This window comes from Doryrhamphus excisus, chromosome 11 (assembly GCF_030265055.1).
Source record: "Doryrhamphus excisus isolate RoL2022-K1 chromosome 11, RoL_Dexc_1.0, whole genome shotgun sequence".
NCBI lineage: Eukaryota > Metazoa > Chordata > Actinopteri > Syngnathiformes > Syngnathidae > Doryrhamphus > Doryrhamphus excisus.
The window spans coordinates 18,980,597-18,996,902 of NC_080476.1; the positions used below are offsets into that span (position 1 = coordinate 18,980,597).

Sequence of the window (16,306 nt, forward strand, 5' to 3'; positions counted from 1 at the left end):
TAACGAGATAAAAAGTCAAAATAACGAGATAGGAAGTCAAAATAACGAGATACAAAGTCAAAATAACGAGATAGGAAGTCAAAATAACGAGATAGGAAGTCAAAATAACGAGATACTATATAACCGGATAGGATGTTTCTCTTTGCATGACATGGATTGCATCGGTTTTTATGTTGTTCAGTGTTTCCCATTTCCCTGCAACACCTACCTCGGGGAGCAGGTAAGGATCGTTCTGCAGTAAGAGCTGGAAGAGCTGTTTCTCTGTCAGGTGTCGGAGGTGAAATGTATCCAACAGTGCTGTATTGTATGGCCAAGTCAATGAATGGGGATTTTTACACCGGAACCTGGAAAACCACATTCATGCAGCATCCTCAGTTAAAACCAATGTCAACAATGGAAAAATACAAGACGAATAGGTAACGCTTCATTTGGATCACATTTCATGGATGGCGATACCATTCAAGGACGAAATTGGTTCATTTACATGATGCGATACGGGAAACGGTTCAGTAACTTGAAATCAATTCACTAACTTGTAGAGTGTTTTCGTTGGAAGCCCATTTCTGTCACTGAAAAAAAATTTTCCCAATGGTAAATAGAAATAATGTCTTGAAATAACAAGACATAGTCGAAATAACGAGAAAGTCGAAATAACAAGATAAATTGTCCAAATAAGGAGAAAGTCCAAATAAGATAGAAAGTCAAAATTACAAGATAGAAAGTCGAAAAAACGAGATAGAAAGTCAAAAAAACGAGATACAAAGTTAAAATAACGAGATACAAAGTCGAAATTACAAGATAGATAGTCGAAATGAGATAAAAAGTCAAAATAACGAGACAAAAAGTTGAAATAACAAGACAGTCGAAATAATGAGATAAAAAGTCCAAATAACAAGATAAAAAGTCAAAATTACGAGATAGAAAGTCAAAATAATGAGATAAAAAGTCAAAATAACGAGATAGAAAGTCAAAATAATGAGATAAAAAGTCAAAATAACGAGATAGAAAGTCAAAATAACGAGATAGAAAGTTGAAATAACGAGATACAAAGTTGAAATAACGAGATACAAAGTCGAAATAACGATACAGAAAGTCGAAATAACGAGATAGAAAGTCGAAATAAAATAAAAAGTCAAAATTACGAGACAAAAAGTTCAACTAAAAAGAGAGTTGAAATAACGAGATAAAGTCGAAATAACAAGATAGATCGTCCAAATAAGGAGATAAAAAGTCCAAATAACAAGATAAAAAGTCAAAATTACGAGATAGAAAGTCGAAATAACGAGATAGAAAGTCGAAATAACAAGATAAAGTCAATATAAGGAGATACAAAGTCGAAATAACGAGATACAAAGTCGAAATAACGAGATACAAAGTCAAAATAACGAGATATAGTCAAAATAACGATATAGAAAGTCAAAATAACAAGATAAAAAGTCAAAATAACGAGATCAAGTCGAACTAACAAGATAGATCGTCCAAATAAGGAGATACAAAGTCCAAATAACAAGATAAAAAGTCAAAATTACAAGATAGAAAGTGAAAATTAAGAGATAGAAAGTAAAAAAAACGAGATAGAAAGTCGAAATAACGAGATAAACAGTTGAAATAACAAGATAAAAAGTCAAAATAACAAGATAAAGTCAAAATAACGAGATAAAAAGTCAAAATAACAAGATAAAAAGTCAAAATAACAAGATCGAAAGTCAAAATTACAAGATAGAAAGTGAAAATTAAGAGATAGAAAGTCAAAAAAACGAGATAGAAAGTCGAAATAACGAGATAAACAGTTGAAATAACGAGATAAAAAGTGAAAATAACAAGATAAAGTCAAAATAACGAGATAAAAAGTCGAAATAACGAGATATAAAGTCAAAATAACGAGATAAAAAGTCAAAATAACGAGATTAAAAAGTCAAAATAACGAGATTAAAAAGTCAAAATAACGAGATTAAAAAGTCAAAATAACGAGATACTATATAACCGGATAGGATGTTTCTCTCTTGCACTACATGGATTGCATCAGTTTTTATGTTGTTCAGTGTTGGTGACTAAAAAAAACAAAACAAAACAAGCTAACCAAGCTAACCAATTATTTTAATAAGTCACAAATATAATAACTCCCTTCCCCAATATGTTACATAGATGAAGTACGGTATTGACTATTTATGTCCATGCAGTTAAAAACAGCGCGTGACGTCGCAGAAGTGCTGTTGTAAAAAATTCCAACAAAGAAGTGACAAGTCTTGCGCATGCGTAGAACTGAATGTCCCCTTAATAATGCTTCCCTGTGTAGTCATTTGCTATTTAATAATAATCATTAAAAAAAAAAACATTAAAATACAAATGCAACATGCGGCCTTCACTTACCCAAACGCGCAAGTCCCCAAAACATAAAACTTGCACAAGTGCAAACTTTGGCATGATGCGCAATCGGAAGGATTCCTTTGGCAAATCCGCAGGGCAGTTTTAGCCACAATGACGCTGTCCTGGCTGAGAATTTGACCCGCGCGGATAGGAAGCACACCCGGAAGTACCGCTATTTGCTCGTTTTCCAAAAATATTTGCCGAAGGATCGAGTACTCCACACGAAACCTCTGTTCCAACTTCTCACTCAGCGTCTTGAAGTCTAAACCGCCCTGGTTGTCGCACAGGGTCTGGATGATGAAGTCAGACACGCTGGAACTCATCTTCCACTTATTTCTCCCCGTCTGTGGACTCTGTGTCTGTTTCGATCCAGAACTGCGACCCCTTACAGAGAAATGAAAGTGAAACCTCTGCACAGGGGAACGCCTTCCTGCCCCCAAAACGCGGAAGTAAACACAAAAGTTATCGTGAGCGCCATACCAGCACCAATAGTTAAATAAAATAAAAAATGAGGCTTTTATTTACACATTTAACATTATAAAACAAAATATTTTAATTTTAATTGTTCACAGTACATTATAAACAATATAATAATATTACATTGTAGTGCTAGGTTCATAATGGTACATAATTCACCCCGGAACCTTTGTGAGGGAAGTAGTTGCCACCCGGAAGAATGTGCGTGAGGGTAAAGGGTTTTTTGTTGTTGTTGCTGCTGAGAGTTCGCTGTTATGTCTCACGGAGCGAGGAGTGTAAGTTAATGTTCCGTAAAAGAATAAACTTCATGTTTGTGAATAATAAATAATTATAATGTAAATAATAAACTAAATGGAAATATGAGTGAGTATTTCTGAAATCACGCTTTCGTGTACCGATATTGTTCTACCCTTGGTGTCAATAAAGTTTTTATTTGTATCGACCTTCCCCCCTCTTAGCAACCAAAGCAAGTGTACCGTCGCAACCATGGAGGAAAAACTGTCCCTAATGGAGACAACAGTCCCACAGGAGCAACAAGAACTCGTCGACGCCCGGATTCAACAACTACAGTAACTCAACAACACTTAAATGGATGAGTGAAAATAAGTTTAGTTTATTTTCCCGCGCTTTGTCAACAGGAGAAGGGCGCTAATGCTAGCTTAGCTTGTCGACCATTTTTGAACGGCTTCATGCTAAATACCTAAAATAGTCAAAATTAAAGTCTTATGAGTAAACTGGCTTGTTTTCTTGAACTTGTCACTCAACAAATAATACATAATACTCACTTTATTATGCTTTAATAATTTTACGCTGTGACTCAAGTGAAGCCATTATGGCTGACTTGTATCTTGTGTCCACTAGATGTTCCATTGCAGCACTCTTGGCAGAGAATGAGATGTTTGAATGTTTTATCACCGGCCTGGACCCTGAGAGTCTGGGAGAGACCAGAACCCCTCAGCTGGACTGTGTGGTAAGCATATAAAGACCTTTATACCCCGCAGCTCTTTTATTATTGGCCTCTGGCACATAAAAACAAATAGAAAACAGTGTTGGGCATGTTACTTTAATGTAACATCTATGTGTGTATTGCCTGGTTAGAGTCAGTGCAACTTGCCCGATGGCCCTTTGCAACTGACGTTGGACCAGAAACTCAGCGTGGCGCAGCAGGAAGTCGCACAGGTGATACAAGACAAGGAGAAACACAAACAGACATTTGAGAAAATGAAGGACAGGTACAAGGTTAGTGCCACAGAGTAGAAAAAAAAAATAAAAAAAAGCCACGCCATGTTTTCACCTCCTGTTCTGCCTTCAAGGCCTCCCTTAAAGAAACAGCGCAACAGCGAGCGGACATCCGGAAGGCTAAGAATGAACTGGAAGACCGACTCGTCACACCAATGATGAAAGTGTCCAACACGAGAGAACCAGAGAAGGTGCTCCAGTACATCAGGAGTAAGGTACATTATAGGTGTTTTTCTTTGCTTACCAGTGACTATCAGGTATTTTTTTTAAAATGTAAAAATACTATATATCAGTGCAATTCACTAACTTGTAGACACTAGAATTCATTTGTGGTACATCCTGTACATCACGACGCATGCAATTACTTTACTGAAGGGGTGTTTTCTATGGAAGCCCGTTTCCGTCACTGGAAAAAAAAAAAGATCCCAATGGTAAGTCAAAATGATGAGATAAAAAATAATGAGATAGAAAGTCAAAATAACAAGATAGAAAGTCAAAATAACAAGATAAGTCAAAATAACAAGATAAAAAGTAAAAATAACGAGATAAAAAGTCGAAATAACGAGATAAGTCAAAATAACGAGCTAAAAAGTCTAAATGAATAGATAGAAAGTCGAAACAACTAGATAGAAAGTCAAAATAACGAGATAAGTCAAAATAAAGAGATAGAAAGTCGAAATAACGAGCAAAAAAGTCGAAATGAATAGATGGAAAGTTGAAATAAAGAGATAGAAAGTCAAAATAACAAGATAAAAAGTAAAAATAACGAGATAAAAAGTCGAAATAACTAGATAGAAAGTCAAAATAACTAGTTAGAAAGTCAAAATAACGAGATAAGTCAAAATAACGATAGAAAGTCAAAATAACGAGCTAAAAAGTCTAAATGAATAGATAGAAAGTCGAAATAACTAGATAGAAAGTCAAAATAACGAGATAAGTCAAAATAACAAGATAGAAAGTCGAAATAATGAGCTAAAAAGTCGAAATGAACAGATAGAAAGTCAAAATAAAGAGATAGAAAGTCGCAATAACAAGATAAAAAGTAAAAATAACGAGATAAAAAGTGGAAATAACGAGATAGAAAGTTGAAATAATGAGATAAAAAGTAAAAATAACGAGACAAAAAGTCAAAATAACGAGACAAAAAGTTGAAATAACAAGACAGAGTCGAAATAACGACATAAAGTCAAAATAACAAGATAGATTGTCCAAATAAGGAGATACAAAGTCCAAATAACAAGATAAAAAGTCGAAATAACGAGATAGAAAGTCAAAATAACGAGACAAAAAGTTGAAATAATAAGACGGAGTCGAAATAACGACATAAAGTCGAAATAACAAGATAGATCGTCCAAATAAGGAGATACAAAGTCCAAATAATGAGATAGAAAGTCCAAATAATGAGATAGAAAGTCGAAATAATGAGATAGAAAGTCGAAATAGAGATAGAAAGTCGAAATAAAGAGATAAAAAGTAAACATAACGAGATAAAAAGTGGAAATAACGAGATAAAAAGTCAAAATAACGAGACAAAAAGTTGGAATAACAAGACAGAGTCGAAATAACGAGATAGTCGAAATAAGAAGATAGATCGTCCAAATGAGATACAAAATCCAAATAAGATAAAAAGTCAAAATTACGAGATAGAAAGTTGAAAAAACGAGATTAAAAAGTCAAAATAACGAGATAAAAAGTTGATGTCATGTCATGATGTGCTATATATATCGCTATATTGACAGTTACTATGGTACCCATTATGTCATTGGATGCTCATATCACCTTGTACTTTGGTACGTAAAAAAAACTAAAAAAAAACAAATAAAATAAATAAAAATTAATAAAAATAAAAACCTTAAATCATCTTAGGAAAGCAGGAAGTGAACAAATGTAACAGTTACTGATTTTAAAAAAGTACCAAATGGAGGGGTAGGATTTAATAAGCTTTGCTTCTTCCTACTCCTTTTGGACATGTGGAACTGGGAACTGATGATGGGATGCACTCAATTGGAATCTGATGCATGTTCAAATGAAATAAAACCATTACCATTAGCTGAGTCATAGTCATAAAAATTAATATTAATATATGAATTGGTGCTTTTCCCTCCCCACAATCTAAGCAGGACACGCAGTGTCAGACTTTAAAACTGAAGATCCAAGCCCTGAAGGTGCAGCAGAAGAGGCTCCAGCAGCAGCTGCAGGAGAAGAGAGACCTGGGAAAAGCAGGACACGAGGTGGGGGGGAGGGAAGGAGATGTGAAGTTGATGGTTCGACAACCTATTCCTTCTTCTGCCTGTGCATCCAGGACATCTTCTTGGAGTACGATGAACCCATGACAGACATCAACGTTGGAGATCTCCGGGTTAAACTTTTACAAGCTCAACGTGTCCTCAACTCTCACAAGGTAGCTCAACACACACACCAGCTTGGCACAGCAGAGTCCTGGTTGTTTAAATATGTGGACAGGAGATGCTTCAGGATGTGACGCAGGAGTCCGTAGAGCTCAGCAGCGACATCACCAGAAGAAAGGAGATGTTACAGAAAACGGAGGAGGACATGCTACGTGCTGAAGAGGTTCTGGAACGCAGTGCAATTACTTTACTGAAAAATAAGGAGATAGTCCAAATAACAAGATAGAAAGTCAAAATAAAGAGATAGAAAGTCGAAATAAGATAAAAAAGTAAAAATAACGAGATAAAAAGTCGGAATAATGAGATAGAAAGTCGAAATAACTAGATAGAAAGTCACAATAACGAGAGAAAGTCCAAATAACAAGCTAAAAAGTCAAAATGAATAGATAGAAAGTCAAAATAATGAGATAAAAAGTCAAAATAACGAGATAGAAAGTCGAAATAACGAGATAGAAAGTCAAAATAACGAGATGTCAAAATAACAAGATAGAAAGTCGAAATAATGAGCTAAAAAGTCGAAATGAACAGATAGAAAGTCAAATGAAAGAGATAGAAAGTCGCAATAACAAGATAAAAAGTAAAAATAACGAGATAGAAAGTTGAAATAATGAGATAAAAAGTAAAAATAACGAGACAAAAAGTTGAAATAACAAGACAGAGTCGAAATAAGAACATAAAGTCCAAATAACAAGATAAAAAGTCCAAATAACGAGATAGAAAGTCGAAATAACGAGATAAGTCAAAATAACAAGCTAAAAAGTCAAAATGAATAGATAGAAAGTTGAAATAAAGAGATAGAAAGTCGAAATAAGATAAAAAGTAAAAATAACGAGATAGAAAGTCGAAATAACGAGACAGAGTCGAAATAACGACATAAAGTCAAAACAACAAGATAGATCGTCCAAATAAGGAGATACAAAGTCCAAATAACAAGATAGAAAGTCGAAATTATGAGATAGAAAGTCAAAATAAAGAGATAGAAAGTCGAAATAACAAGATAAAAAAGTAAAAATAACCAGATAAAAAGTCGTAATAATGAGATAGAAAGTCGAAATAACTGGATAGAAAGTCACAATAACGAGATAAGTCAAAATAACGAGAGAAAGTCCAAATAACGAGCTAAAAAGTCAAAATGAATAGATAGAAAGTCGAAATAAAGAGATAGGAAGTCGAAATAACTAGATAAGTCAAAATAACAAGATAGAAAGTCGAAATAATGAGCTAAAAAGTCGAAATGAACAGATAGAAAGTCAAATGAAAGAGATAGAAAGTCGCAATAACGAGATAAAAAGTGGAAATAATGAGATAGAAAGTTGAAATAACGAGACAAAAAGTCAAAATAACGAGATCAAAAGTGGAAATAATGAGATAGAAAGTCAAAATAACGAGACAAAAAGTCAAAATAACAAGACAGAGTCGAAATAAGAACATAAAGTCAAAATAACAAGATAGATTGTCCAAATAAGGAGATACAAAGTCCAAATAACGAGATAGAAAGTCGAAATAATGAGATAGAAAGTCAAAATAACAAGATAGAAAGTCGAAATAATGAGCTAAAAAGTCGAAATGAACAGATAGAAAGTCAAAATAAAGAGATAGAAAGTCGCAATAACAAGATAAAAAGTAAAAATAACGAGATAGAAAGTTGAAATAATGAGATAGAAAGTTGAAATAATGAGATAAAAAGTAAAAATAACGAGACAAAAAGTCAAAATAACAAGATAAAAAGTTGAAATAATGAGATAGAAAGTTGAAATAATAAGATAAAAAGTAAAAATAACGAGACAAAAAGTCAAAATAACGAGACAAAAAGTTGAAATAACAAGACAGAGTCGAAATAAGAACATAAAGTCAAAATAACAAGATAGATTGTCCAAATAAAGTTTTTAGAAAGTCGAAATAACGAGATAGAAAGTCAAAATAACGAGACAAAAACTTGAAATAATAAGACAGAGTCGAAATAACGACATAAAGTCGAAATAACAAGATAGATCGTCCAAATAAGGAGATACAAAGTCCAAATAACAAGATAAAAAGTCGAAATAACGAGATAGAAAGTCAAAATTAGGCCTTGTCTAATTATTCCTCCTTGTAGGAGCGTTTAAAGACCGAGGTCCTCAACAAGCATCTCCGCCACCAAATGTCGGAGTACCAGGCGCCCGGCGTCGCTCAGTACATGCACGCCAAAAACGAGCACAAGAAGCTGCAGCAGAACATCCGCACTTTGCAGAGGAACGTCGATGTTGCTGAGGTGAGGCGGGTTTCTCGGGCGTCATTTATCGTTGTACGGTATTTGATATATTTCGGTATTGCGTCCCTTCTGTTCTGCCCAGATGACTTCGAAGACTAAATCCAGGAGCAAAACCCGAGGCGCTCCTGTAAACGGTGCAGATGTCGGAACAGTGAAGCTACCACATATAGCATAGAATAGCATTTGACAGGAAGTGTAGTGTGGAGTTGATTTTTTTTTTTAATTTAGAAATGAGAAATAACCTCTAAGGTTCAAATATATATGTCATTGAAAATCCATAACTGATTTTTTAATGATTCTTTTAAATATTAGTTGCTAGTTTGGGCTTCAAATCTTCCAGAAATCTTCAAAATTTGACACTCTGGAAATGAATAACAATAAATTTATATTTACTGGCAAACATAGTAAAGATGAAGATTCATTTTTCATAGGAAATCATTTTTCAAAATGCACAAATATGTAAAAAAATTAATTTAATTAAAGTTTATAAACCTTGTAATAATGGCTAACTAATTTACTGGAAGCTAATAACAAAATAAATGAAATGAAAACAAAAATATAAACTATAAAAAAGAACATTTTATCGTTTTTCTTTTTTTAAAAGTGACTGATTAACAATGCCCGCAAGGCATGCTCGGTAGTCCAGCTTCAACAACAAACAATGAAACACTGGAGATCAAGAGTATTTTAACTTCCTGTTTACTTCTCCGACGACCGCCTCAACATGTTTTTGCCGTCAAAAAAAAAAAATGTGACAAGCTACCCAGCATGCCTTGCAGATGATTACGACACTTGGCGGACCCAATGTGGCCCACAGGTGTGCCCAAAGTGCGGCTCAGGGGACATTTGGGGTCAAGGGCACATTGAATTTAACAACCAAAAAACAAAAAAAAGGATGATGTCATAATATTCAAAGAAAAAGAAACATGTCATAATTTTACAAAAACATAAATTTTAGCAGCCTAAAGTTGAAATATTAAAGTTGTATTATGAGAAACAAAATTAATCGGGAAAAAGTTATCAGAATTAAGTCAAAATATGGTAATAAAGTCATAATTCCGAAAAGGAAATATAAGTCATTACATCATTAAAAGAACCCAGCAGAAATGGGAACAAAATGATAAAAAAATAAAACCAAATAAAGACTAAAAAAAACTATATTTATTCAAATGAGGGGGCGGAGCCATCAATTGAGGATAATAAATATGATTTTTAAAGTCATAATTTTATAAGAAACTAACAATAAAATCCAGTTGTATTGTTTGGAAAATGAGGTTGTGGAAGAAAGTTCTGTTATGGTAATAATAAAAAAAAATAATGAAAAAAAAATCACAAATATGATTTAAGAAGAATATTTCAAAAGTAAAACAGATGTTTGTATTAATAATATGCTTTTTCCACTGATGATAAAAAGCTTAAATGCAGTTTATAATTATTATTTAATAATTTATCAATAAATCTGGACTAATCTTTGCTTATGTTGCAATGGAGTGAATCAAACAGCAGGTTCAATGCCGTCACACGCTGTTGCAATAACTCTTCCTCAGACTGGACAAACTATTCCATTTATTGGAAAGGAGCCCCCGCAGGAACGGTTATGATGTTACATGCCTTGTGTACAGTTACGTGTACGTGATGGTTTGATTTCAATATCGACGTCTTGGCGTCTCGATGTAGCATATCTGCTCCGTTCACAGCAACCGAATGAATGAATGAATGAATGTCGGGAAAAATCTTCCAAGGCACTTTCATAAGCACATAGTACACTTCATATCAGTACACATTTATACTACATTATCGGCTCTCTAAATATCAGTCAGTTGTAGTCTGGGGGGTATCAAACCCGCTTATACTGTGGGCCACATTGGCGTTATGGTTGAATTCAATAAAGAATGTGAGAAACATTATTGTATTCAAGAAACAACTCATGGCAAAACAGGAAGGTGGTGTTAAAGAGGAAGGTCTTGATCTTGTTGCCACATTCTGTTTTTTAGTCACCTTCCTGTTTTGCTATGAGTTATTCCTTGAATTCAATAAAGAAGGTGAGAAACATTATTGAATTCGAGAAACAACTCATGGCAAAACAGGAAGGTGGTATTAAAGAGGAGGGTGTTGATGTCGCTGCCACATTGTGTTTTTTTGCAACCTTCCTGTTTTGCCATGAGTTATTCCTTGAATTAAATAAAGGTGAGAAACATTATTGAATTTGAGAGACAACTCATGGCAAAACAGGAAGGTGGTATTAAAGTCTTGATCTCGTTGCCACATTGTGTTTTTTTGTAACCTTCCTGTTTTGCCATGAGTTATTCCTTGAATTCAATAAAGAATATGAGAAACATTATTGAATTCAAGAAACAACTCATGGCAAAATATGAAGGTGGTGTTAAAGAGGAAGGTCTTGATCTCGTTGCCACATTGTGTTTTTTGGCAACCTTCCTGTTTTGCCATGAGTTATTCCTTGAATTCAATAAAGAAGGTGAGAAACATTATTGAATTAGAGAAACAACTCATGGCAAAACAGGAAGGTGGTATTAAAGTCTTAATCTCGCGGCCACATTGTGTTTTTTGTAACCTTCCTGTTTTGCTATGAGTTATTCCTTGAATTCAATAAAGAATATGAGAAACATTATTGAATTTGAGAAACAACTCATGGCAAAATATGAAGGTGGTATTAAAGAGGAAGGTCTTGATCTCGTTGCCACATTGTGTTTTTTAGTCACCTTCCTGTTTTGCCATGAGTTATTCCTTGAATTCAATAAAGAATATGAGAAATATTGAATTCAAGAAACAACTCATGGCAAAACAGGAAGGTGGTATTAAAGAGGAGGGTGTTGATCTCGCTGCCACATTGTGTTTTTTTGTAACCTTCCTTGAATTATATAAAGGTGAGAAACATTATTGAATTTGAGAAACAACTCATGGCAAAACAGGAAGGTGGTATTAAAGTCTTGATCTCGCTGCCACATTGTGTTTTTTTGTAACCTTCCTGTTTTGCCATGAGTTATTCCTTGAATTCAATAAAGAAGGTGAGAAACATGATTGAATTTGAGAAACAACTCATGGCAAAACAGGAAGGTGTTATTAAAGTCTTGATCTCGCTGCCACATTCTTTGTAACCTTCCTGTTTTGTCATGAGTTATTCCTTGAATTCAATAAAGAATATGAGAAATATTGAATTCAAGAAACAACTCATGGCAAAACAGGAAGGTGGTATTAAAGAGGAAGGTGTTGATCTCGCTGCCACATTTGTGTTTTTTTGCAACCTTCCTGTTTTGCCATGAGTTATTCCTTGAATTCAATAAAGAATATGAGAAATATTGAATTCAAGAAACAACTCATGGCAAAACAGGAAGGTGGTATTAAAGAGGAGGGTGTTGATCTCGCTGCCACATTGTGTTTTTTGTAACCTTCCTGTTTTGCCATGAGTTATTCCTTGAATTAAATAAAGGTGAGACATTATTGAATTTGAGAAATAACTCATGGCAAAACAGGAAGGTGGTATTAAAGTCTTGATCTCGCTGCCACATTGTGTTTTTTTGTAACCTTCCTGTTATTCCTTGAATTCAATCAAGAATATGAGAAACATTATTGAATTTGAGAAACAACTCATGGCAAAATATGAAGGTGGTATTAAAGAGGAAGGTCTTGATCTCGTTGCCACATTGTGTTTTTTAGTCACCTTCCTGTTTTGCCATGAGTTATTCCTTGAATTCAATAAAGAATATGAGAATCATTATTGAATTCGAGAAACAACTCATGGCATTTTTTAAAATAAAAATAACAAGTTAGTCATTGAGAAATCTACGCAGCTTTTGACGAGTACACACGCGCGCGTAAACCTTGCAAATCCAGTCCAATCGTCGTAGCGTTAGGATGAAAATTTCCAAAAAAAACAACCTGCAGAGATTTAAATACACAAATGGACACGCAAATGGAACTCACGTGCTTGCTCAAAGGCACGTGAGAACCCTCGTTTTCCCGGTTTTTCTCATCCATTCTAATCCCAGCATGGAATATCACGGTCCATCTTTTTGGAGAGGCTAAATGGTGCCAACTAAACTACACGGCGTTCCGCAAACGTGCGAATACAGTATTTCATATTTACTTCAGGATGTACATGTAAAAAGTATCATGCCGCTATCATGAAGTAGTGGTTTTTCTCCGAGTGGGTGGTTTTTCTCCGAGCCGGTTGTGGTCACAGCAGCTTCACGATGGCGAAGATGTTCGATGTTCATCGGAGCAGCCGGCGAATCAGGTCACCCCGATTTGGGGCCTCAGTGGTAAACGTGGTACATGCACGTGTATTGGCGTGTATTTCAGGTAGTACTACTATGCGTTACGGGAAGCATTTGTGATTTGGTTACCGATGAACGATAATTCCACTACGGCGTCCGCGGAAGTTGCTTCCATTCCAAGGTTTACATGGTGCAGGATTTGTCCAACGGATCCTGAGTGACAGCAGACTGGTGCGGTATCTGGCCGGACTTGGGCACGAGCACGGGTTTGGGTCTCAAAGCGGGCGGCTTGAGCTGAACTCCCATGCGAGGCGTCACCGACGTCACCGTCGCCGCCGGTTTGAAGGTGCTCATGGAATCGCTGGCGCTGCGGCGGAACGGCGGCTCGGTGTTGGCGGCGGACCTCAGCACCACGCCGTGGATAGGAGCGCCGAGGGACTCGCTGGAGCTGGCCGGCGTGGGGGTTTGACGCTGCTCCAGGGTGTCGAGCACCACGTCGGGGGCGTGCTTGGACGAACTCTGGCGCTCCAGCTCACGAAGCTCGTTCAGAGCCGTGTTCATGGTTTCTTCTATGTCCTGCGGAGATAGGTTCAGGATCAGAACGAGGATACGGTGGCGATGATGTAACAGGAAGTGACATGCATTGCATATTTGAAGTGAGTAACCGCTGCCATGCAAAGCTTCGTTATGGATCCTTGCCTGATCCTAAAACTTCATTTTCTATGCCGCTTATCCTCACTAGGGTCACCAGGGTATGCTGGAGCCTATCCCAGCTGTTTTGCCATGAGTTATTCCTTGATTCAATAAAGAATATGCGAAACATTATTGAATTCAAGAAACAACTCATTGCAAAATATGAAGGTGGTGTTAAAGAGGAAGGTCTTGATCTCATTGCCACATTGTGTTTTTTGGTCACCTTCCTGTTTTGCCATGAGTTATTCCTTGAATTCAATAAAGAAGGTGAGAAACATTATTGAATTTGAGAAACAACTCATGGCAAAACAGGAAGGTGGTATTAAAGTCTTGATCTCGCTGCCACATTGTGTTTTTTGGTAACCTTCCTGTTTTGCCATGACTTATTGCTTGAATTCAATGAAGAATGTGAGAAACATTATTGAATTCAATAAACACCTCACTAGGGTCACCGGGGTATGCTGGAGCCTATCCCAGCTGTTTTGCCATGAGTTATTCCTTGATTTCAATAAAGAATATGCGAAACATTATTGAATTCAAGAAACAACTCATGGCAAAATATGAAGGTGGTGTTAAAGAGGAAGGTCTTGATCTTGTTGCCACATTGTGTTTTTTGGTCACCTTCCTGTTTTGCCATGAGTTATTACTTGATTTTAATAAAGAATATGCGAAACATTATTGAATTCAAGAAACAACTCATGGCAAAATATGAAGGTGGTGTTAAAGAGGAAGGTCTTGATCTCGTTGCCACATTGTGTTTTTTGGTCACCTTCCTGTTTTGCCATGAGTTATTCCTTGAATTCAATAAAGAAGGTGAGAAACATTATTGAATTCAATAAACAACTCATGGCAAAATATGAAAGTGGTGTTAAAGAGGAAGGTCTTGATCTCGTTGCCACATTGTTTTTTGGTCACCTTCCTGTTTTGCCATGAGTTATTTCTTGAATTCAATAAAGAAGGTGAGAAACATTATTGAATTTGAGAAACAACTCATGGCAAAACAGGAAGGTGGTATTAAAGTCTTGATCTCGCTGCCACATTGTGTTTTTTGGTAACCTTCCTGTTTTGCCATGACTTATTGCTTGAATTCAATGAAGAATGTGAGAAACATTATTGAATTCAATAAACAACTCATGGCAAAATATGAAGGTGGTGTTAAAGAGGAAGGTCTTGATCTCGTTGCCACATTGTGTTTTTTGGTCACCTTCCTGTTTTGCCATGAGTTATTCCTTGAATTCAATAAAGAAGGTGAGAAACATTATTGAATTCAATAAACAACTCATGGCAAAATATGAAAGTGGTGTTAAAGAGGAAGGTCTTGATCTCGTTGCCACATTGTTTTTTGGTCACCTTCCTGTTTTGCCATGAGTTATTTCTTGAATTCAATAAAGAAGGTGAGAAACATTATTGAATTTGAGAAACAACTCATGGCAAAACAGGAAGGTGGTATTAAAGTCTTGATCTCGCTGCCACATTGTGTTTTTTGGTAACCTTCCTGTTTTGCCATGACTTATTGCTTGAATTCAATGAAGAATGTGAGAAACATTATTGAATTCAATAAACAACTCATGGCAAAATATGAAGGTGGTGTTAAAGAGGAAGGTGTTGATCTCGTTGCCACATTGTGTTTTTTGGTAACCTTCCTGTTTTGCCACGAGTTATTCCTTGAATTCAATAAAAATATGAGAAACATTATTGAATTCGAGAAACAACTCATGGCAAAACAGGAAGGTGGTATTAAAGTCTTGATCTCGCTGCCACATTGTGTTTTTTGGTAACCTTCCTGTTTTGCCATGACTTATTGCTTGAATTCAACGAAGAATGTGAGAAACATTATTGAATTCAATAAACACCTCACTAGGGTCACCGGGGTATGCTGGAGCCCATCCCAGCCGGGGCCGATTACACCCTGAACTGGTCGCCGGCCAATCACAGCGCTCCTAAAGCATCATTACTCTACCATGGGTGGTCCCAAAAACTGGGATGGATCCCTGTGGTTTAAAAAAAGACCACTAGTTCTAGTTCTAAGGTCGGGGGGGGCGGCCCTGGTCTAGGATTCGCTAGTCGCTAACGTAGCTAACTGGTGATCCCAATGTGTCAAGCGTGTAGTTAGCACACAAAGACACGGTAGCAGAAGACAGGGACTGACTAGATCGTTACAAGGCCGGGGGGGGGGCAGGGCGGTGGAGGGAGCTGCGGTCACGTCGCCGCTCGTCCCGCGCTGACCTGTGCGATGGTCTCCGGGTCCAGCGTCTTGCCACCGTGGTGGTGATGGTGATGGTGGTGGTGGTGGTGGTCGCTAAAGCCCGTGTACTGGCCCGACGAGGTGGAGCGGCGGATGGGCGGGCTTTCCGTTTTCTTCAGGGACTCGTGGCGACTGATGTTGGTGAGACTGCCGTGACCGGTGCGGCGCCGGCGCTCCGGGCTATCCACGGGCAAGTGGTTGCGACTCCGTAGCATGTCACGCGGACTGAAGTGGCCCAGGACTGGCGAGCCCGTTTCGGGGGTGCCTCCGTGTGTAGTGTGACCCTGCTGGGACGGATGGACCTTGCAGTGGACATCGCTGGGGCGGGCGGGAGGGCGGCGTGATGGCGGCTCGGACCTTTTTCTGTGCCTGCTGGAAAATGAAAGGAACA

The 16,306-nt window shown here is 36.9% G+C and overlaps 3 protein-coding genes across 6 annotated transcripts in view; 1 reads left to right on the forward strand and 2 right to left on the reverse strand.

Moving 5' to 3' along the window:
* The window catches only part of parp12a (poly (ADP-ribose) polymerase family, member 12a), a 22,856-nt gene extending 20,051 nt beyond the window's left edge, over nucleotides 1-2,805 (reverse strand). For both annotated transcript variants that reach the window (XR_009132104.1, XM_058087576.1), the window contains exons 1-2: nucleotides 2,371-2,805; nucleotides 209-344 (exon numbers count right to left, since the gene is read on the reverse strand). Coding sequence is in view for 1 of the 2 variants with exons in the window: in XM_058087576.1 (XP_057943559.1) it covers nucleotides 209-344; nucleotides 2,371-2,690 (456 nt within the window). In the remaining variant the exon portion in view is untranslated. The remainder of the gene's footprint in view (nucleotides 1-208; nucleotides 345-2,370) is intronic.
* ccdc113 (coiled-coil domain containing 113) overlaps nucleotides 1-11,866 on the forward strand; it is a 13,378-nt gene extending 1,512 nt beyond the window's left edge. The window contains exons 1-9 of one of the 2 annotated variants that reach the window (XM_058087586.1): nucleotides 3,043-3,119; nucleotides 3,303-3,413; nucleotides 3,706-3,814; nucleotides 3,943-4,083; nucleotides 4,158-4,298; nucleotides 6,201-6,314; nucleotides 6,386-6,484; nucleotides 6,547-6,654; nucleotides 8,587-11,866. In XM_058087586.1, coding sequence (XP_057943569.1) covers nucleotides 3,331-3,413; nucleotides 3,706-3,814; nucleotides 3,943-4,083; nucleotides 4,158-4,298; nucleotides 6,201-6,314; nucleotides 6,386-6,484; nucleotides 6,547-6,654; nucleotides 8,587-8,841 — 1,050 coding nt within the window. In that variant the 5' untranslated portion in view covers nucleotides 3,043-3,119; nucleotides 3,303-3,330 and the 3' untranslated portion in view covers nucleotides 8,842-11,866. Of the gene's footprint in view, nucleotides 1-3,042; nucleotides 3,120-3,302; nucleotides 3,414-3,705; nucleotides 3,815-3,942; nucleotides 4,084-4,157; nucleotides 4,299-6,200; nucleotides 6,315-6,385; nucleotides 6,485-6,546; nucleotides 6,655-8,586 lie in introns of those variants that run through there. The other variant, XM_058087587.1, reaches the window with a different exon arrangement.
* A 329-nt stretch (nucleotides 11,867-12,195) lies between these two features.
* The window catches only part of srgap1a (SLIT-ROBO Rho GTPase activating protein 1a), a 69,186-nt gene continuing 65,075 nt past the window's right edge, over nucleotides 12,196-16,306 (reverse strand). For both annotated transcript variants that reach the window (XM_058087573.1, XM_058087572.1), the window contains exons 21-22: nucleotides 15,897-16,287; nucleotides 12,196-13,553 (exon numbers count right to left, since the gene is read on the reverse strand). In XM_058087573.1, the coding sequence (XP_057943556.1) occupies nucleotides 13,161-13,553; nucleotides 15,897-16,287 (784 nt within the window). In that variant the 3' untranslated portion in view covers nucleotides 12,196-13,160. The remainder of the gene's footprint in view (nucleotides 13,554-15,896; nucleotides 16,288-16,306) is intronic.